This window comes from Pseudopodoces humilis, chromosome 4, assembly GCF_049639895.1.
Source record: "Pseudopodoces humilis isolate 2021_Gansu_Grassland_sample_001 chromosome 4, ASM4963989v1, whole genome shotgun sequence".
NCBI lineage: Eukaryota > Metazoa > Chordata > Aves > Passeriformes > Paridae > Pseudopodoces > Pseudopodoces humilis.
The window spans coordinates 257,110-279,409 of record NC_142203.1 but is presented as its reverse complement, the minus strand read 5'-3'; the positions used below and the strand labels follow the sequence as shown (position 1 = coordinate 279,409).

The 22,300-nt window shown below is 53.9% G+C and overlaps 1 protein-coding gene across 2 annotated transcripts in view; it reads left to right on the top strand.

Annotated features, from left to right (window-relative positions):
* The first annotated feature begins 13,674 nt into the window (after positions 1-13,674).
* Positions 13,675-22,300, top strand: part of PAX5 (paired box 5) — a 128,787-nt gene continuing 120,161 nt past the window's right edge. The window contains exons 1-2 of one of the 2 annotated variants that reach the window (XM_005529469.3): positions 13,675-13,917; positions 21,294-21,459. In XM_005529469.3, coding sequence (XP_005529526.1) covers positions 13,872-13,917; positions 21,294-21,459 — 212 coding nt within the window. In that variant the 5' untranslated portion in view covers positions 13,675-13,871. Of the gene's footprint in view, positions 13,918-16,708; positions 16,920-21,293; positions 21,460-22,300 lie in introns of those variants that run through there. The other variant, XM_005529470.3, reaches the window with a different exon arrangement.

Below are 22,300 nucleotides of genomic sequence, written 5' to 3'. Positions count from 1 at the left end.
CATGCAAGTGTGTTTGCTGGGCAGAGAGGAGTCTTTTGAGGTCATGATGCATCCACGTGAGAGCTGCTCTGTGCGGTGTCTGCTTGTGTCTGCCTTGGGGTAGTTGGTTTCTGTCATCGAAGCTGGAGAAGCACATCCCTGGGGACACTGCAGGAGCAGAACAGCGTGTCTCCTGTGGAAGGACACATGAAGCCTAGGCAAAGCAGGCTCAGGGCAGCACATCGCTGGGGAGGCAAAGCTCTCTGCCCTTCTCCAGGCAATGGGAAGCCAGCCCGTGATGGCTGCTGCTCTGGCAGGAGGCACTGGGGCCACAGGGCTGCCACCACTCCTGAGCTGCTGAGAAACAGGGTGGTAAAGACATCTGCCAGCACAGGAATGTCATGATCGTGATGATGTATGTGGAACAATTTTTAAACATTGCATTTTGAGCTAATTCCATTGCAAACATAAGTAGTAGATAACTAGCTCAACATCCTCTTCAGCGTCCAGTTAGGCTGCTATTTATTTCAGCAATGGAATTAGCAAAATTGCTGATCTCTTCAAGGTGGCCAAGTCAGTCTAGCTATTGCACACAATAGGAGCAGGGTAGTCCAGAAAAGCACAGGACACTTCATAGCAAGAGGGTTTCATATGGCAGTGCTGGAGCAAGTTGAGGGAAGGAGTTTTCTCTGCTAGGTGCTATTTAGGGTCTTTTTCGACCTAAACAGTTCTATGAGTCTAGGAGAAGGTGGAGGAAGCAAATAGGGTATTGGTTTAGTTGAATTCCCCACACATTGTAGACAAGAAATGTCTCTGAAAGCCTCTTAGGTTGCTCCTGTGGCGGAGAGACAGACTAGTTTCTTGTCAGTGGGCAGACAGGCTGCCCTATGTGCTCAGAATATCACAGTCCCATGTTTAGAGAAGGATCTAAATTCTCTTGGCTGCTGAGCCTTGCTTCCTTCCTTGGGAGGCCAAAGCCTAGGCTAAAGGGTTCAGTCCAGGCTGACAGCCTTATGAAGCCAACACATAGCCGGGGTGGTGAGAGGTAGGAGGTGGAATATAAGATGCTGCTCAGTGTATGAGAATTTGAGGATTTGAACAGCCAGTGGTCTAATGTCCACACATCATACAGGAACCAGCACTTCACAGCGTCCTCAAGCATGTACAGCTTTCTGTGGGGAAAGGTAGGTATGTCACCTGGAGGAGTCCCTGAGCCAAAAAAAGTGAAGTTCTCATGGCAAAAATGGTCCAAGCAGTGTTCTGAAACATTATTGTGAAAAATCATTGTCTTAGGATTCCACCAGTGATTGTGAGGAGTTGGACTTTGCTGAGCCTTATCGGTCCCTTCCAACTTAGGATATTCTATGATTCTGTGATTGTTATATCATTAAGAAATGATTAGTTCTAATCAAAGCTTTTCCTAAAACTGACAAGCAAACAGAAACCCCAAAAGGTAAACCTTAGTCTGTGTCATATACACAATGTGGAAAATTTCAGCCCAAACTCTTAAAATCTCATGAAGGTGTCAGCAACTGAAGGTGTTGTGGGAAGTGCTGGCCATACAGTTGGGCAGTGAACCTTGAGTCACCTATAATTAGGCAAGGAAACAAGTGTGCCGGAAACTACAAATAAGTTATTAATAGCTGCTTCGTTTTCACTGCTCTCCATCTGGCAGTTTGGGCTGGACTGTCCTCAGAGTTGTGCTGGGGATGCTCTGGCACAAAGGCTGGCCTCACTTTGGCCCATTTGCCCTGGGAAGAGGTCCGGGCTTCGCCTGGCCATAGGGGGCTTCATTTGTGCAGGAAGTTTACAGCAGCTGCTGGCCCACATCGCAGCAGGCAGAGCTCAGCGTCCTTGGCTGTGAAAGGCAGCACAGACCAGAGGCTCCTTCTCTGCTGGAGGGTGTCTGCAGTGCCAGTACATAAATACTCTGGGAAAATTACTCACGCCTGTGTTTTGCAGCAGCGTGTCTGTCACCGTGTTACAGAAGTGTCTGAGGGATGTGAGCTTAAGTGGGAGTCTTGGAAAAAAGGCTGTTAGGACAAATCCTGGAGGTTTAGTTTCAGACAGGCACTGCAGGGTAGTGGAACACTGGCTCTTCCATGAATATCCATTTCTAGAAAAAAACACAAATCTCCCTAGTGTTTGTCCTGCTTAGTTAGAATTCACTGGATTCGGCTACTGTTTCAATTTTTACTGAAAGGAAAGCAAATTTCCCAGTTTGATTGACAAAAAAAGCTACTTTGAGAGATGCATGTTGTATGGGCAGATCTTTTAAAATAAAGCATTTAAGAATTACTTTGAAATCATGCCATGTGGGGTGTCAGCTTTCTCTCTATGGGGAGTTCACAAAGAGCAGCCTCCTATTTAGCATACTGTCTGTTGAATCACCCTATAGCTTCCAGGATGTTTTCTGAGTTATTTAGATTTATTTCAGTGTTTACAATGTATTTGTTGTTCATTAAACATATTTACCCAGGCTAACCCAACATGAAAGAAATTATCTTGTTTACAGTGGAACTTTGACAAAAATCATGCAGGAAAGATAGACAAACACACATAAACTTGGATTGCTGAGTGGAACATTGATTTGCTGCCACTTCCAATTTTTCTCATTAGAACTTATTTTATTTGAACATAACCCAGTACCCCATGTAAATGTGAAGTTGTTAATCTTATTACTATACAGAAAACAAATTAATTATTATGCATGATATTGGAAATGGGTTGTTAGGTTGGCATTGGGAAAATTAGAAAAATACACTCATTACTTCAAATGATATCTGATATACATGTACAACTCTGTTTTTAAAATTATTTGCAATATTCAGATAGCAAATATAGCAAGTAGAAAAGTCCTTATATTTTTTTCTGTGTGGTTTCAAAATTTCAGGCCTCCATCCTCAAGGTTGGATTAAAGACTGAAATACACAGAACTTTGTATTTTAAAATGCTGGTCTTGAACCAGAGAAAATGAAGTTGTTAGATTGAATTTCATCCAGCTGCAAGGCAGGATTCACTGTGTTCATACAATTAATTAGTATGAGAGTCAGGTGGTTTACCTGTACAGGACAAGGAAATGCATTTCAGGTCTGCCATCTCACCATGACTGCTTCTTGAGAATGCTTTGATAGGTGGAGAAAGCCTGCTAGTGGTATTCTTTTGGAAAAAAACCCCAAAACCAGCCCACAATATTAGGAGCAGGAGAAGGATTGTGTTTGTGAGGTGTCTTTATTGGCAAAGCTTGCACAGCTGCTAGAGTGCCAGGAAGCCAGGCTGGGGCCGAGACATCTTGTTCCTTGCAAAGGACCTTTGTAAGTCAGCGTGGATTTGAGGAGGGTTGGGAGGAAAGAGGGGACAAGCTGTCACACTTGTATTCTCTCTCTCTGGAGCACCTAAGGTCCTTGCTGTTGAGGCAATGATAAAGCACAAGGTGGGTCTGCCCCCCTAACCTTGACTCAGGCAGTGCCAGTCTGGGGCTGACTGATGCAGGGGACAGGCAGAGACAGGCTGGGCTCGCTCTGCCCTCTAGGATGCCTATGCTCCTTCCTGAAGTCCCTAGTCATGGCAGTCGTCAAAACTCCTGCCATGCCTAAGTGTCACTCCTGTGGATAAGGCAGTAGAAAGAAACCTCATCAGTCAGAGCTGTCGAATCACCAGGCAGAGGATGTGAGTGTAGTTAGCAAAAGTCAGTTTTTCCTTTTAACGTGGAGCCCCCTTACTTACTGTGAGCTTTTCATATCCAGAAGCTGCCACTTGAATATTTTCCTCTACAGCCCTGCCCATGTGAAATGTGTTGCTCTCTCTGAAGAGAGCTGGCAGCCTGAGGAGCCTCACAGGAACCAAGGTGGCAGGGCTTTCAGCAAAAAGTGTGTCAAAATCTGAGACAAAAGGGTGAAGTAACGGCAGTGGAAGATTTCTGATCTTTACCTTGCTCATCACCGTTTCCCTCCACCCCAAATACCCACCAACACCCTCTTCCATGCTAGAGCCTATTTTTCCAGACTGAACCCATTATTCTCCTTGTAATTTCCCTCACTGTCCATCTGGTACAACCAGAGTTCCCTTCTCAGGCCGAGATACACTGAGGCACACCTTTGAAGAGTGCCACTGTGGTAGCTTGCCCGTTGAACTCTCTGCTGGATCAGGCAGTGATACAGAGAGATGGGAAAGCACCCACTGATCACCCATGCCAAGCTGCTGTGCACACACCCACAGACTCACAGACCTCCTGACCAGACCAGAACACCTTCCTTTGCCAAGGTGACAAGTTCCACCTCTCCTGTGGTGTGGGTGCAGTTTGGACTGCGGTTTCTATGTGTGATTTCTTTGGAAACTCCTACAGGCAGGGAGGCAAAGACAGAAAGGCAGCCCTATCAAAAAACAAGATCTTTGTCACATTTGGAGTTTCCAGAAGGGTCTTCCAGCTGGGCAACTGCCATTGTCCTTTGGGAAACAAGTGTTTAATGACATCCCCTGTGCCTTGCTGCAAAACTTCTGAAAAACTTCCCCCAAACTGGTCGCAATACTCAAAATAATGCATACCCCACAGGGCAAGAAATAGAGACAGAACTAAAATAGCAGCACTAATGAGCGAAGTAAATATCAGAGCAGAGTTGTAAAAGCAGTGAGGAAATTCCCCTAAAGAATGTTTTGTTCCGCTTTAGTGATGCTAAATACAAGAGTTTATCTTCACTGTCTCTCTTATGCCATGAGGCTGCCATGAGCCATGTGGAGAGGAGCATACCTGGGCATTTTTCGGACACTGTTTCATCCCTGGAGCCACGGTTCAAGCAAATCTCTGAGACTGAGAAAGAGAGGTGGTGGAAATTGAATCTTCCAGTCTGAGCAGCTGAGTGGGCAATGATACAGCACTCTTTGGTGGGGAGTGATCTTAAGAACCATCCAGTTATACACCCTGCCGTGGGCAGGGACACCTTCCATTACACCTGGTTGCCCCAACCTGGCCTTGAAAACTTCGAGGGATGAGGCAGCCCAGGCTGCTCTGGGCACCCTGTGCCGAGGCCTCACCACCCTCCCAGGGAAAAATTCCTTCCCAATATCCCATCTAACCCTGCTCTCTGGCAATGGGAAGCCATTCCCCCTTGTCCTGTTATATCACACCCTTGTCTAAAGTGCCTCTCCAGATCTGCTCAATATTCTTTCCTGCAGAACATATCATGAAGCAAATGGCTTTTCATGGTAGTTATAGCTATATATTGAGCAAACAGGGTAAGCATTATCAAACCACTCCTTTTTAATTTTCTTCTTATTGATTTCAAAATTTGCCTAAAAAAGAGCTTCAATTACAAGACAACATTTTTATATTTCACACTTGGTAATTTTCATAGAGCTGTATAATTGGAGGTAAGCAGAATCTGGAGTTAATGAAATAGATTTCTGCATTGTTCTTAAAGTCCCCAGCTAATGACCATTTACAGTGTGATGAGAAAGAGCAGAGCTCTTTGTCAACTGCTCCAAACACAGCCCCCACCCCTGCAGAATCAGAGTGAATGCAAATAAAGAAAGAGAAATTACACCAAAAATACCTAAGGAGAGGAGAACAACAATCTTGTGTGGTAATTATTCTCAAAGGAGTGCAAGAACTGAAAACACCCTGACCTGTTGCTGCCTGTAGCGGAGCCAATAGGAGTGAGTCACACCCTGCAGAGCCTGCATCTACCATCATCCTGCGGGCCCTTTGCAGGACTAATTCCACCGAAAAATTCCATGTGGAATTCCATGCACACGTTGTTCCCATGCTTGTATGTGGGATGTGGGGGAACAACTGCTTTATGTTCCATGGGAGGGGTGGAGCTCCCAGCTTTGCAAGTAACGAAGGTGAAGAGATGAGAGATGCCAGGACACATCAGGATTTGGGTTGCTGTTGCTGCCACTTTGGACATTCTTCAAGGCCCAGTGGATTGAAATTGTACCCAGAAGCATTTTCAGCGGAAGAAAGAGCTTTGTTTCATTGCATGAAAATGTATGAGAGGTTAATAGCTTTGGAACAGATGAGAGAAATCCTGCGGAAGCAAAAAGGGACAGTTAATTCTTGACATGAAAAGGCAAGAAAACTTTCCAAACTGTTAAAGTAAATTACTCATAAGGTACAAGTAATAAGTGCCTCTTATTATTTTTCTTTTTCTTTTTTTTTTTTCCCCCCCATTGGGTAACAGGTATTTTTCTGACCCTGGTGAACAGAGCAATGCCCTGCTGAGCAGTGGTGGGCAAGCAGCGCAAGCAGCAGAGTTCAAGGGTGGGAGAGGACCAGCAAGGAGGAGGGGTCTGGCCTAGACTGTGAGTACCCTGACTGAATGCAAAACACAAGATACAGTCCCCAGAAACATGCTGATGCTGGGCAGAGGTGGTGTTGCTGTGGAAGAGGTTTCCAGGCTGGCACTGACCAGTACTGTGGGTGCTGTGTCCAGCTCTGGGCCCCTCCATTTAGGAAAGACATGGGGGTTGGGGTACGTCCAGAGAAGGGCAGGAAGGCTGGTGAGGGGCTTGGAGCACAAGTGAGGAAGGGCTGAGGGAGCTGGGGGTGTTTACCCTGGAGAAAAGGAGGCTCAGCACAGACCTCATCACTCTCTTTCAGCTCCCTGAAGGGTGGCTGTAGGCAGCTGGGGGTCGGGCTCTTTGTCCTGGCAGCCACCGGCAGCACGAGAGGAGACAGCCTCGAGCTGCACCAGGGGAAGCTCAGGCTGGACATCAGGAAAAAATTCTTCACTGAAAGAGGGACTGGGCGCTGGGATGGGCTGCCCAGGGTGGTGCTGCAGTCACCATCCCTGGAGGGGTTTATGAAAAGACTGGACGTGGCACTGAGTGCCATGGTCTGGTTGTTAGGGCTGGGTTGGACTCGATGATCTCAAAGGTCTTTTCCAACCTGGCTCATTCTGTGATGCTGTGGCCAGACATTGTGGAGTCACCCAAATGATGTAATTCACAGGGCCTGTAATTCACAAGGCCTGCCCCACTGTAATGATTTGGCCATTTCCCCTTTGTTAGGACCATTCTAGCTGCGTCTGAGGATGGTGTGCTAATGGAAAGCCTGAGCACCAGAACCAGAATATGAGACCTCTATGCATGCCTGCCTGTCATTTGCTCCTTCCTGGCATCTGAGTGAGCCCAGCTGCAGGTGCTGTGTGGGAAATCCCCTGGCTGCCCCTGAGAGCTGCTCTGCCTCAGCTCTGAACAATGTGTTGCTGATGTCACACATCCCTTCCCAGGCATCCCTGCACCGCCTTTCTGGTCCTGGTCCCCAGCCACAGGATCCCATACTGTCCCTTTCAGCCACATGCCCCTTCCAGCAGGATCTGTGCTCATGGGACAGTTCAGGGACACATCACACAGGACAGCCTCCTGTCTAAGGGACATTTGCTTGTCCACAGTAGTGAGATGAACATCCCAGTTGCTTCTGGTCCACATTATGAAAATCTAGCAAAATGTTGTTAAAAAGTCATTGCTGCCTCAATCCCTTATCATAACACCTATTTTAGAAATTAATCTGGCACCGCAGGGTGTACAACCCCCGCCCCCCACCTCCGATGCAGCCCAAATCCTCCTCAGACTGTGTCTAGTGAGGTTTCTACCCAGGGCTGTTGTGAATGAGAAATTTCCTGTAGGCTGTAGGGCTAGTAGGGCTGTAGCAGTGTGGCCTGGGGGTTGAAAATGTACAAATATTTTCATCCCTCTTTCATGTACCTCTTTGAATATCTGCTGTGGACATCTAGCAGTCGATGCACAAAGGGCCTGCTGACTAGCATGATTAAATGCATGTTTACACATCCTTGCACCAACAGGCATGTTTCCTAAAACCATGGATGGAAACCTTTCTTTAAGCCACTGAGAGGTGATGGTTAAAACGTCTATCTAAAGTAGCTCATATGAGGTTTGTGGTAAATTCTCAAATGGAAATTTGAAAACTCTTTGGAAGCAAAATATATTAGGATAAAAAATCCTTTGGCAGCTAGGATTTACAGTGGCATCTATTTGTGTGTGTGGCAGCATGTCAACAAAGAGACGTGCTTACTTAACAATCAGCCTCTGGTTAACTAAGGAGAATCAGAACAATATTGTACCGTGTTTCTGTAGGCATTAAAACACTTGATCTGAAAAGATTCTGGACCATTTTGTACTCTGATGCTACCCAGTTTCTGATCATCTCAATTTTTTTGATTAGAATTAATTATGTATTTAGAGACTGTGACCCATCATCCTTTTTTACAATCAGTAGAGGAATATCAGTTTAACAACAGGAAACCTAATCTAGGAAAGGTAACTGCTAATACACTGAATATGTCTGCTTTTAAGCTCTGAGAAAGCCTTAGATTCTTCTGTCTTCTGTCTTCTGTCTTCTGCTTGCTTTCTTCTGCTAGACTTGTATGTCTAGCAACGGACTCACTTAATACACTGTATTTTCTTCTTAGCAGGCAATTTTTGGAAACAGACTATTCAGTAATTTAAATTTGTGTCTTCCAATCTAACTCTTCTCCCAACAATTCTCAAAAGAAATCAATTTGACCTTTTCCTACGTTTTAATAGCAGCAAACACAAAAGTTACAGCACAAGATGAACTTGAGGTGAAATATTTGTTCTTAAGTTACTCAAAGACACTGGAAAAGCAAGCACTGTGTAGTGAAGTCGACTATTTCCAGCTACAGCCCCCATGGAAAAACCCAAACCCAACTAATTCTTGCTTTGTTTACTTTGCAACCTAGCCATAATGGGCACCTCCTCTTAAAATGTCCATGGGATGATGCTTTTACACTGTGGAACGCGAGGCTTACAACTAAGCAAGCTGTTCCGCCGAGCACAGCGGCCCATCGCCAGGATCTCTGCTGCGCCTGATGCAGAAAGGAGGTGACAATCTGCCCCGCCGGGCATCTCAGTTGCGAGGCGCCCAGAGCCATCTCCGAAGTGCGCGCACGTGGCAGAGGGTGGACTCCAAGGGTGCTTTTTCAGGAGGCTCCCGACCTACAGCTGCGAAGATTCAATTCCTGCTCTGCGCTCTGCCCAGACCTGTGCAGTCCCCAGGCGCTCCACGGCACCTTCCGACTAGCACAGCGATCAGCAGCTTGGCCCTTCTCCCCCGCTTCCCCTGGCCCGGCTGCCCTGTATCCGCAGACACACCAGAGATGCCAGGGCGCCTTTTCCCTCCGCTGTTCATTCTGGGCGCACAAGCAGCGCTCATCCCACCGCTACCACTACATCCGAGCAAGCACATTTCCTCCCGGGGAGTTGCTGGGGTGCCCCAAGGGCCGCAGGGCTCCAGCTCTCCTGCTGCTGATGCGTTCTGTCAAGCTCTTCCCCAGCTTGGAAGGAGGGGCCGCTACGCAGAGGCCGGGGAAGCCGGATCTGCTTGGCCCTCTGATGGCCCGTGCATCCTGCTGTGCTCCCGGGGGACCAGGCCCTAGCTCTACCACCTCCCTGCAGTACTCTCAGAGGATACGCTGGGGCTTCTCACAGACCTCTCGGGAACAGGTAGAAGCCAGCACCTGGTGAGACTTGGCCTGCATTGGATCCTGGCTCATTTTCATCTGTGTATGCAAGCATTTGGCCAGGCAGAAGGTTCTGCAAAGTTGACTTCAAAGAGTGTCTTTTAAACTATCAAAGTAACCACATTTGAGATCAGTGAAAGTGAATGAGAGAGGAGACTGAGGTGTTCATTGCAGCCCTGAGACCTTCCACGCTAGGCTGATGAAAGAGGTTTGGGCTGTTCATTGCTGTGATAAACTAGGTTAGCCTTCCACTTCAGTGCAGGTTTATACCCAAAACCAGGCAGGCCCGAGACAGTATGCTTGTGTACTGGAGAAAAAAAGTCCTAAGAGCCAGCAAGGGAAGCAGCCCTCAGAGTGCTAGATAGAAAAGCTCTGTGCAGGTCTCTTAGCAAAGCATTTCACCCAGTCATGGTGCTGGCAGTGACTCTCTCTGCGGAATACACCAGAGAAAGGCCCCTGGGAATACACCGACAAGGACGCCTGGCAACTGGCAGCACATCTGAGACAGAAGTTACTGGTAGGTGAGGGGAAAGAAAAACAGTTATGAATACTGGCTGAAAAAGGGAAGTCTCTCAGCACTTCCTGCCCTCCTCTCATTCTTTCAAAAATAAAACCTGCTGCTTTTGTCAGCTGTGCCACCTTGGCTCTGGCTTCTCTCTGTACTGACTAGACAGGACAGGGGGATAGAGTGCTGACAGGACAGTCAGCATCTCCTGTCATTCATGTCTAGCTGCAAAATCATTGTCTGAGGGGACAGCACGCTTCCTCCGTGTGGACCAGCTCCTCTTTCAAACCTCTTTTTCTGATTGCTTTCTGTGCACAGCTCTCTAAAGATCACTGAGGATATTAGAGTACACTACCTAAGTGCTCTCAACTTTTTAGAGCACTGCCTAACACCTTTTAAATTGCTTTGGTCTAATTAGCATCCCCATCTCAAAACTGACTTTTTCTCTGGGAACACACGGCCAGGATCGCTGATAGATGTTCTCTACTTAGAATTTAAAACGACAGACATTGGAGAAAAACGAGACTGTAGTGCTGCAGAGGAGCACCGGCTATTTCCAAATCAGTAACACCCTCTGCCGCATTTTCCCTCCTCCCTCTTTTCCCCTAATGCTGCCAAACTGGATTGAATTGGTAGAATTCGTAGCAGCGCTTCCTCTTTCCTGTGTTTGGTGTTGATGTGTTTTACACAAATATGAGAAAATGCAAATAACTGTGAAGGTGGTGCAGGTCTTTGGACGCTCCCTGTAACCTGTGCCACTCCAATCCCCTCAAATACAGGGAGAGGAGACAGCTTTAGGAGCAGCGCAGGCCAGTACCTGGGGAAGTGAGGTGCTCTGCTCCGGCCACTCCAGGTGTGTTGGGTGACAGGTGTGTTAGGCCAAGCCCCTCGCAGTCTCGGGTGTTGCAGGACGAGCGTGAGCGTTGTAGGGTGGGAGGACAACCCTTCATGTCCTAACGTTACGCATCAGATATAAAAGGACAAAAGGTTGGCCCGGGTTCCTGATCTCCTCTCTTCAGTGAGGGCAGGCAACAATAACTGTCCTCGGAAAACTCCAAACCCAGATTTCTGCTGAGCCACGGTTTTTTTTTCCTCTTCGTTGTCGTTTTACTCTTCCATGTGCAGAAAGCACAGCATCACTCCGAAGTGTGGTCCGGGACATGCCAAGGTCGGGACCCCTCAGCTGTAGCTGCACTGTTGCAGTGATCTGACCCCGAGAACCCCTTCCCCGGGGATTTCTGCCATGGCACGACTCTGCCCTCTCAGATGCTGCTTTGGCGAGAGCGGAGACATTTTCCAGGGATCGTCCTAGGGGATCCTGGCAGCGCCCAACCCTGCCTGCTCCCGAGGCTCTGCCCCTTCGTGGAGACAGCAGCGGCTTCTTCTAGGCGTCCGGTTCTCGCCTCGGGCCTTAAATCCCACCTCCGGTCCCGGCACCGCGAGGGTCGGTGCTAGGGCGCGGCGGGGTCCCGCACCCGCGCTCCGGAGGTCACCGCTCGGACAGCAGAGCGGGTCCCAGCCCTCCCCCGTTGGCAAGGGGCTAGGAGGGCCGATCCCCGCCGGAGCCTCCGCGTTGTTTTCGTTAGCGCGGCAGCGGGGATGGCCGAGCGGGATCGGGGGTAGCCCGCGCGGTCCCGGCAGGCAGCACCGTGGCTGGGGACGGCTCCTTCTCCCCCACCCCGCATAGCTCCGCACCTTGCAGAGCTGCTCAGCCCGCGGGCCTACGCGGGTCGGTGCTCGCACGTCTCTGCAGTCACGGCCGCGCTGGCACACGCGTGGTGCCTGGCCTGCCCCGCTGCGGCCCCGCCGCCGTCTCCCTGTGGTCTCTCTCAGGCCGTGTCGGGCGGCAGAAGGGGAGGCGGGAGCCCCGCGGCCTGTTTTTAGGACAATAAAATGTTTTTCGTTCCTTTTCCTGCGCGAGGTCGGAGCTCCTGGGCTGCTCGCATTGCCGAGGCCGCTCGTGAGAGGCAAGGCGAGCACCTGAAGGCACGAGAAGGGGCTCGGGGTCTGCCGTGCATTTGCGCCGCTTCTGTGGGGGCACCTCCTCCAGGGAAGAACCCCCTACCGTGGAGCGGCGGGTGGCACGGCAGGTCGCGCTGCAGGGCAAGCTGGAGGAAAGCTCCGGCGAGGCTATTTCTGTGTAAGAAAATGAGAGCGAAGAAAGGTTGGTGGGAAGGGAAGCAAAAGAGAGGGAGGCCACAGTTTTCGGAGCCGGGCGGCCGGGGGTCCCGTAGGGTCTCTCGGGCCCAGCCGCGGAACCCCGCGAGGCCGCCGGTCTTAGGATGCGGCTCCGTTGAAGGCGGGATGGCCGGGAGAGAAATGATAGCGTTTAGAAACAGATTTGTGTCCATGTCAGCTCTCAGCGGGGGCCGGCGTGCTGGGGGTGGCGAGGCTGTTCCGGGTGAGGCAGCGGGGAGAGAGCCCCTTCATCGGCCTCGCGTCTCTAAGCCCGGCACATCCCCAGTCCCGGCAGCACCCCGAGCGGGGCTCCGGGGCCGCTCCGCTGGCGGGCAGAGACGGTGCGCCCCATTCCCAAATCCCACTGCCCCTTGCTCGATATCACGGCAGGCCGGTGGCCGTAGGGCAGAGGGGAAAGCTGGGGCAGGGGAGCGGAGCAGAGCCCACCTGCGACCACGCCAGTGGATCGATTCCGTGTCTCGGCGGGCTCCGTGGGAGAAGGGCTGCGGGCCATGAGTGTGCGCGGGTGTATGGCTGCAGGCGCTGATGGGAGCGAGAAGCGGGACTGCCCGCCGGGCTTGGAGCTGAAATTTGTTTTGGCCTTTGGGAAGGGCCGTTTTTTCTCGTCCCCCCACCCCAGTCGTTCTGCTGAAAAATAAACCGATAAACCTAGGAGCGGTCGAAGCCTCGTAATTTTTTTCCCTTTAACTCTCCCCACCAGCGGCCGTGGGTCTGCATCCGCCACGTGAATGGGAGGTACGGGGGAAAGCCCGAGTGAAGCCCCCCCCGGGCCGGGAAAATCCTGCTCCGGGTCCCCGTGCCTCCACTGGGCCGCTGTTCTCCGGTCCCCGCCGCAGTTCAGGGGCTGTCCCTCGTCAAGGGGCGCGGGGCAGGAGAGGGCAGGCCCGGAGCGATGTGGGCGCGGGGGTCTCTCCGTCACCCCCAGGCGTCCGCAGACGGCTCCCTGCCCCGCCCCTGCGGCGGCCCGGCCCGGCGGGGAGCGCGGCCCCGGGGGCGGCAGCGTCACCCCCGGCCCGGGAAGGGGAAGTCGGTCTACTGAAAAGTTGGTGACAGGTTGGGGCAGCGGAGGCAGAGCGGGCAGGTGCCGCCGCCGCTGCCGGGGCGGAGGAGCGCTCGGGGGGCGGCCGGCTGCGAGCAAACTTTGATTCCTGCTACAGAATATGTCAGAGTTTTCCTGGGTTTTGGCTGCGTCTGGGGACATCTTGTGATGTTTTAGAGAACAGGACATGATCTCACATGGCGAGGAGCTCTTTAGTTTCTTAATCATTTCACGGTTCCTTCAGAGGCTTTTTTCCACCTAAAACGTTTAGTTTCAGCTCAGTGATCAGCTGCAAAAGCTCGGCGGGGAGCGGAAGAGTTGAATTATTCCAACCTGAGAGAGCCCCTTACAAAAAAAAAAAAAGAAGAAAAAAAGGAAAAAAGAGAGAAAATAAAGAAGGAAAAAAAAAGAAAAGAAAGAAGGGGGGAAAAAAGAAAATAAAGAAGAAAAAAGAGAAGAAAAGAAAAGACGAAAAAACAGAAAGAAGGAAAAGAAAAACGGAAATTAAAAAAAAAAAAAGGAGAGAAAGAGAAAAGAACACAAAACAATAAAAAGAAAAGGGGGGAAAAAAAGAGGGAAAAGGAAGAGGTTGCAATACGACGTGGAAACTTTTTCTTGCTTCCCTTTCCCCAAATCCTGAAGAGCCGGAATGGAGCTGGAGAAAACCTACGCGACATCCCGAACCGGCCGCACAGGTGGGACTCGGGCAGGGGCTGCGGAGAGCCCGGTGGCTCCGCGGACAAGGGGGGCGCCGAAATGTGCGAGGACGCGAGGCAGAAGCGCGCGGGGTGGGACCAACTCCCCGCGAGGCCGTCGGGGCGGCGCGGCGGGCTGCTGAGATCTCCGAAGGTCCGTTTGCCCCGCGGCTGGGGCAGGAGGGCAGGGACCGGGCATTGGCGAGAGGCTGCGGGAGCTCCGTCACGGCGTCCCTGCGGGTAGCGCGGGAGGTGGAGGGCGCGGAGGCGGCCTGATGGCTCGGTAGCGGAATGCAATTCCGAAGCGATCGATGGAGCCTTTTATTAGTTAAATCGCCTGAATAATCGTTTAATCGATAAAGCATTTCATGGCGCGGCGGAGGCGGCCGGGAGCGGGGGTGGCCGCAGGGGCAGCAGCACCGACAGCGCTGCCTCGGCTGGGCAGGACGACGAGGGAGGGCCGGGGGCCCCGGGGCAGGGCGCTCCAAAGCCTCTGTCGCCTCTGTCCCTGTAGAGAGTTGGGCCGAAGGGTGTTCACCTCAGTACCGGGTGTGCAGGAAGAAGGAGGAGAACCGGGGGAGGGGGGTCACGACAGGAATGGAGGCAGGGCAGGATGAGCCAGCCTCGCCTGGCCGCTCGTCCCCTCCCCGGAGGCCGTCGCGGCACCCCTGGGCCCAGCCTGCCCCCCAGCCCCGACGGCTGCCCCGAGCCGAGATGCCGAGCGGCAGCAGGGGCGGCCCGCCAGACGGACCCCGGCTGGGCTACGAGGCTGCGCAGGGATCAGCCCTCGCCGTTCTTCGGCCGGACTGCGTGCCCACTCCGCGGTGGCGGCTCGGCCGCGCCCGGCAGTTTCGACTTCAACGAAAACTCGGCCCGCTCACAGCCGTCCCCAGCGGACGCCGGTCCCGCGCTGCCGAAGCGGGGGCCGGGCCACAGCCCCGTTGCCACCGAGACCTAAAGGGTTCAGCGAGGCCGGAAGGTCTCTCCCCTGGACGGCGGGTTAAACTCTCCCGCACTTTCCTCCCTACAAAAGATCCCCGTGGGAGGACATCCGGGCGGTGGGGCCGAGGCCGAGGCCGTCGGTTCAGCGGGGCTCTGCCACGCCGCCAGGGCCACCCTTGAGGCGAGGGAGACTGTCCAGGGCTCCTCACCCGTCAAGGCTCTCGGCCGGGACAGCACCGGCGCAGGGCAGGACCCGCGGGCGCGGCGGCCTGACTGGAAGAAACCCGCCGCTTCCGGGCGCGGCGCCCGCCGAGCCCCGGCGCGGCCTCGTGCAGCGCGAGCAGGCGGAGAACGTCCCTGACCCGCAGCCTCGGCCCGCGCTCCGCCGCGCCCGCACCCACGGCCCGGGTTCCCGGGGGCGCCGGGAACCCACGGTCCCGACACGCGCCGTCCAGGCACCGGGGAGACAAACGGCAACGGGGGCCACCGGGTGACCCAGGCCCACAGGACGGGCCGCGGGGGGTGCGCCGGCCGCGGCCCCGGGGGCCGCCGGTCCCAGCGGGGACCCACCCACGGCTCGGTCACGAGTGGCTGCGCTCTGGACGGACCCGCGGGGGGCTGTGGCCACGCCCCCGCCCTTTATTGGCTCGCAGCCCGCCAATAGGCAGCGCAGCTGCCCGGCGGCCAATGCGGGACGGCAGCAATTGAACTTTGCGATTGGCCGCGGCTCTGAGTGACGGCCAGGCCCCGCCCCCACCGCTGTCCGCCCGCGCGGTGCTGAAGCGCCGCCCGCCGCCCCCTCCGCGCGCGCTGCGAGGCCCGGGCGCGCTGCGGGGCGGGGCCGGTCCGGGGCGGCCCCGACGGACCCCCCCCCCCTCCCCCCCTTCCCCCGCCCTCTCCCCCCGCCGCCCGCGCCCCCCGCCCCCGCCGCCCGCCACAACCCCCGCCGCCCGCCGCCGGCCGGCAGCGCGCCGGGCGCACCGCCCGAGCCAGCCAGGCGCCGCCGCCCCGGCGGCCGACGGCGGGCGGAGGGGAGGGAGGGAGAGAGGGGAGGGGGCGCCCCGGCCCCGGCCCCGGCCCCGGCCCCGGCCCCGGCCCCGGCCCCGGCCCCGGCGGACGGGCGGGCGGGCGGGCGGGCAGCGATGGTCGCTCCGCGCCGGCGCCCCCGGTCGGGCGGCGGCCGCTGGCGGGGCGGCCCGGGCCCGCGGGGCCGCGGCGAGCCCGGCCCCCATCCCGCTCCCCGCCCTCTCGCACACCTTCCCCCGCCGCTCCCCTCGCCCACCGCCGCTGCCCCGCCCGGCGCCGCGAGTTGCTGCGAGCGGCGCAGCGGGGGGCGGCACAGGCGGGGCGCGCCGCCCCCCCCGGACCGGGCCCCGCGGGCGGGGGGCCCGCCCCCGCCGCCGCCCGCCTCGGCCGCCGCCGCCGCGCAGCCGCCGGCACCGCCAGCACAAAGAGCCGTCGGGCGGGCAGCGCCGGGCTCCGGTCCGCCGGACAGAGGCGCTCGCCCCTCTCCGCGCCCAGTACCGCCCCGAAGCCCGGTGGTGGGTGCTGCGCATCGGCAGCCGCCCGGGAAGCGGCTGGACCAGTGGCTTAGCCCGGGGCGGCCGCTCCGCGGCCCCCCGACGGAGCCTCTGGAGGCTGCGAGCGGCGCGGGAACCGCATTCGGCCAGCGCTCTTGGATACCGCAACCCCTTTCGAGGCAGGACTCTTCGCTTTTTGAGGGGTTTTGTTCCATTTTATTTTTCACCCTTTTTTGGTTATTTTAATTTTTTTCTTTTTTTCTTTTTCTTTTTGGTTTTGGTTTTTGTTTGTTTGTTTGGTTTGGTTTAGGTTTTTTCGGTTGCTGTTTTCGGTTTTTTGTTTTGTTTTTATATGTTTGTTTGGGGTTTTTATTTGTTTGTTTGGTTCTGGTCGGTCTCCGTCTTTTTTCGCGGGCTCCCTCCCCCAGCCCGAAACCCGATCGCCGCCGGCGAATCGAGATCAGCTCGGCGAGGTCGCCCGCCCCCGGACCGCTCCGATGGAAATACACTGTAAGCACGACCCGTTCGCAGCGATGCACAGTAAGTGGCTGTCCTTCAACTTGTCTGAGCGGGCGCGACGGGCTCCGCGCGATCGTCTCCCTCCGCTGGCCATATCGGGTTGCCCGCCGACGTTCTCTTCCCCCCGCCAAGATCGGTGTGACGGAGGACGGCCGGCGGAGGGGTGGCGCGGGAGCGACCTGGTCCGAGGGCTGTTTTCCCATAGAGAAAGGGCCGATATCACTGCGTGTGTGTACAGATGGATATATAAACACTAGACGTATGTACAGCCATCAGTATATATGGACGGGCTCTTGTGCACATGGATGAATGTGCACATGGATGTTACACAGATGTTACATATATGTGCATATGTTTATCTTTCTCCCTAAATCAAATATCCGTGAAAAAAGCCGCCAGGTATTTCTGACAAACTGAAAAGTTTGCTGCACGATATTCTTTCTCTTTCTCAACATTTTGAAATTCGTTAATTGGAAATAAAGCAAAAAAAACCCCAAAATACCAAAAGACAAAAAACTAAACCCCCTTAAACAAACAAACAAACAAATAGAAGCCTCCCAAAACCCCAGACAAATTGAACTAAGGCAAAAGGCGATGAGCTGGGCTGAAGGGAAAATTTCTGTCTTTTTAAACCCCGAAGAATGGCGTCACGATCGTGGCGTGGGGCGGCGGAGCGGGCAGCCGGTGAAGTTAACAGGTCGTGCGCGATGGGTTCGCCCGAGATTTGTTGTGCTTGAGAGGTCGGGGAAGACTTATCCATTAGCACAGTGTTATGTGAAATGACATCTTCTCTCACGGTGAGTTAAACGCTGCATTACGGCGAGAGATTGAGAGGGAATTTAAGGTAGAACTAATCTCATTTCCCGGTGCACCGCTGCCTTTCGGCTCAAAGAAATTTGTTTGCAAAATAAACCACCGAGCTCCGGAACTGGAGATTCCCTCCTTCTCTCCCTTGTCCTTTCCGCTCTTCCCGTTCATCGGCCCATTTCCCATCCCTCTTCCCGCCGCTCGATTTCTGGAGTTGTCCAGAGCCGGGACGGCGGCCGGTGACGGGCTCTGCCGCCCTGTGAAAGCGGACTTCACCTCACGCGGCAATGCAGCGTTCGACCCCCGCGGTTTTTTCTCTCCCGGCATTGAACCAAATCACTTTTTTTCAAAGGCGAACTTTAAGGTCGGAAAGCCCACTGCGTGCGGTGCGGGGGCGGGGTGGGGGGGGTGGGTGGGAGCGGAATCCCCGCCGCCGGAGCCCCGGCGTGGCGAGCGGACACGCAGCGCACAGAGTATGGGCTCCAGCGTGGAGCCGGACACCCAGGCGGGAGCAGCCGTGGCAGGTTTTCAGCGGCGCCTCTGCCGTCATTCGGGGCTGTGAAAAATCGATGTCGTCCTCAGGAATGTCGGGGCAAACAGAAGGAATAAAACCAAAACGTCGTTCCCTTTTCTCCGGGACCGCGGCCGGGAAGCCTCCGGGGCCATTTGCTGCCAAGCGATCTCCGGACCTACGGCTTCTCGGGGGCGTGAGGGTGGACGTGGGGTCGGGAGCCTCGTGCGAAAAGGCGGAGGAGGACGAGGAGCCGGGGCCAGCGGGAGGAGCGGGGTGGAAGCACGGCCACGGGGAACGGTGGCTGGGGCCGGGGCGGTCCCGAGCGAGATTTCGGTCCTTTCTGGCGCCGGCATGGTCCCCGCTGCTTCCTCGTCCCGCGTGGGCAGAGCCGGTGGCCGCTGCCGTCCGGGGCCGCGAGGTGGACGAGGAGGGCTGGGCATAGTCGGAGCGGCCCCGACCCGCGTCGGCGGCTCCCCAGGACAGCCTCCCTTCGCCTCCACTCGCTCCCCTCCGGCCTCGGCTGCACCGTGGCTCTAGGTTAGGCCCGCGGAACCCTCATCGGTGCTCCCTAATCCTGAAATAGCCCCCGAGTCTCTACCCGTCCGTGCTCCCTGCGGAGGACCCGGGCTGAGGACAGGGGCCCGGTGTGGGGCGGCTGCCTCATCCCCGCACCGAGCTGCGCACGGAGCTCAATTCTTCCCCTTCTCCAGCAGCCCCCGGCCCGACGGGGCCCCCGGTCCGCAGCCGCCCGGGAGCGCGACCCCGGCAGAAAGGCTCCGGTGGGCAATAACCGAGCTCGGCGCCTGTGCCGCTGCCCGGGGCTGTGGCAGGTTTGGAGGAAGGGACGGTGGTGGCCCCAGCCTTTGTTTCCGGCGCCTGGAGGGTCGATGCTCCCAGTCTGAGCAGGCCCGGTTCCTGCCGGTCTCCGGGGACTGGGGACGGGCTCCGGGGGTAGAGTCGGCCCCTTCCCTGAGGAAGGCTTGTGTTAATGATGCTTTCTCTACCCTTTTCTTCCTGTTCTTTCCTTTTCTTTTTGCCTCTTTTCCTTCCTTCCTTCCTTCCTTCCTTCCTTCCTTCCTTCCTTCCTTCCTTCCTTCCTTCCTTCCTTCCTTCCCTCCTTCCGTCCTTCCTTCCTTCCTTCCTTCCGTCCTTCCTTCCGTCCTTCCTTCCGTCCTTCCTTCCTTCCTTCCTTCCTTTCCTTCCTTTCCTTCCTTTCCTTCCTTTCCTTCCTTTCCTTCCTTTCCTTCCTTTCCTTCCTTTCCTTCCTTTCCTTCCTTTCCTTCCTTTCCTTCCTTCCTCCCCCCCTTCCCTCCCCCCCTTCCTTCCTCCCCTTTCTCCCCTCCCTTTCTCCCTTCCCTTCTTTTCCCCTTGTCCGACCACCACCACCGGATCTTGCCGCTCAAACTGAACCCGTTGTGTGTGATTCCTCGCACTTAGAGCCCTGAGGAGCCCGAGGTCTCATTCCCCGCAGTCCTCCGGGCAGGTCCCGTTTGCCTCCGCCACCGAGGTGTGTCACAGCTAGTGGCGGTGTCCCGGGCAGCAGGACACCCATCCAGGCAGGAGTCCCAGCACCGGTGTCTGCTTCCGGCGCACGGGAGGGAAGCGCCAAGCCTCCGCTGGGCCGCTGGCAGTCTGCCTCTCACACCGATGAAGGCAGAGCAGGCTCTTGTCTGCTCGCCACTGCATTTGACATCACGAACTTCACGGGGGTTCATTATGTGTCCTTGCAATGCTAAGAGGTGATTGTAAAGTTTGACAGCAATTTATCAATAGCGAAATAACCAGATTGAAATAAAATAGAATATATATATATATATATATAAATAACACTGAGGCATTTGGCTTGCCAGCTTACTCAGTACACTTTCAACCCTGCTCAAACAGAGATTTTCTTTATTAGTTTTGTTCCAGAATTGGCATCTGTACTATCTCTATGGCTTGTTTTGACCTTGTCCACCCCTCTGTAATAAAAGTAGTTGAATGAATAGCAACATAAGGGTTAGTTATATTACCTTCTAGTACATGGGATTAATGTGTGTTCATGGGGTATACGCAGTTTGTCTGCTATTCCTCCAAGCGGGTCTGGTATCCCCGCAGATATTTAATTCACTTTGCTAAAGGTGAACAGTGAAAGTCTGCTCAAAAAGGAGTCTCATACTGGGCTTGCCCAAGTGTTCATGTTTTATTTGTGGGATCATAATATCTGCTAAGACTGCTGTAAATTCTAGGAGTAGAATGCTTCTTTCTTTTTCTTTTTCTTTCTTTCTTTCTTTCTTTCTTTCTTTCTTTCTTTCTTTCTTTCTTTCTTTCTTTCTTTCTTTCTTTCTTTCTTTCTTTCTTTCTTTCTTTCTTTCTTTCTTTCTTTCTTTCTTTCTTTCTTTCTTTCTTTCTTTCTTTTTCTTTCTTTTTCTTTCTTTTTCTTTCTTTTTCTTTCTTTTTCTTTCTTTCCTTTCTTTCTTTCCTTTCTCTCTCTCTCTCTCTCTCTTTCTCTCTTTCTCTCTCTCTTTCTCTCTTTCTCTCTTTCTCTCTCTCTCTTCCTCTCTCCCTCTCCATCTTTCTTTCTTTCTTTCTTCCTCTCTGTTTTCCTTTCTGTCTTTTCCCCTTCCCCCACTTGATTAATTCAAGGCATCTGGGGAAAAACAAAACAAAACACAACGTGTTTCATTTCATGTATCTTTCTGTGCCTAGACAGAGGCAGTATGTGGGCTGAGTGATCCCCCAGCCTCATTTTCCGCTCGCCTCCGCTGGGCGGGACAGCAGCGGGGCTGCCCTGGAGCTGGTGGCTGCGCTACCGCGGCTTCGGGAGGAGGCTGCCGGACGTGGCTGAGGGGTTCCTTGTGGCCGCTTTCCCAGAGGGGGCCCGATCTGCCTTCAGGCAGGAGGGTCCTCCCCTCCGGTAAAGTGTCATTGCGGCAGTGAGGTCACGGCCCTGCTCCTCCTGGGGAAATCGGACCGGTCTGGGGAGGCGGTTCCCAGCGCCGGGGAGCGCTGGGGCTGCAGGTTCTGCCCTGAGACGTCTGAAACTCTCACACAGCTCTTCTCCTGCCCTTCTCCCCCTCCCCTGTGTGTTTCAGGACATGGAGGCGTGAATCAGCTGGGGGGTGTTTTTGTGAACGGCCGCCCTCTCCCAGATGTTGTTCGTCAGAGGATCGTGGAGCTCGCCCACCAAGGGGTCCGGCCGTGTGACATCTCCCGGCAGCTCCGCGTCAGCCACGGCTGTGTCAGCAAAATACTTGGCAGGTAAAGGGGATGGAAAATCCTTCTGTGTCGGTCAAGAGAAAAGTGTCGAGACCAGAAACCAGAACGAGAGGTTGCAAACAAATGGAGACAGGCGACTGGTCCAGTGAGGGGAGCAACTTCCCAGGCAGTCATGGTTATATGTCAGATAAGGAAAGAAAGAGCCGATATCCGTAGGTCTTCTTAGCTCCTGTTACAGTTTCTTGAGGGTTCTTTTAATGCAAAGTGCAGAATGCCATGAGAATTTGCTGTATATGTAGTGTATGTCCTGCACTTGTCTGCTCTGAACAGGAAAGGAAATCTGGGAGTCATACTCAGCAAAATGTGAAAAAAGTAGAAGTTGTGGAAATTACTTGTTTTGCTTCCTGAGTAGAACTCTTTTTAAACAATATTATCATTATATATTTCATCAGCATTGCGGCATGTACATTTATGCAAGCTATTCTGTAATCTCTTCCGCTGTTCATAATTAAATGTCTTTTTCCAGCCTTCTACTGGATTAAGAGAGCCCAGAACACCATAAATAACTAGTAACTGTCTTGTAGATATTTTGGCTACTTTGGGAGTAGCTGTCTGTTCAGCTAGGAGCTGCTCCAAGCACTATGGCAACAAGATATTAAACCCAGAATTAATATTATTTCCTGATTGCCTTTTAAAATTTGGTGTAGATTCAGGTAAAAAAAATTGCCATGCTTGCTTTTTCACTTTTTGATTTCTCAGTCTTCTGTGGAAACCTAAACCTAATTTGTGTGAATTACCATTTTCAAATGGTTTTGAACCCCAGGTATTCTTACAGACTTGGGCAATTTACATTAAGTGAAATTTTTTTTTACAAAGTGTTTAT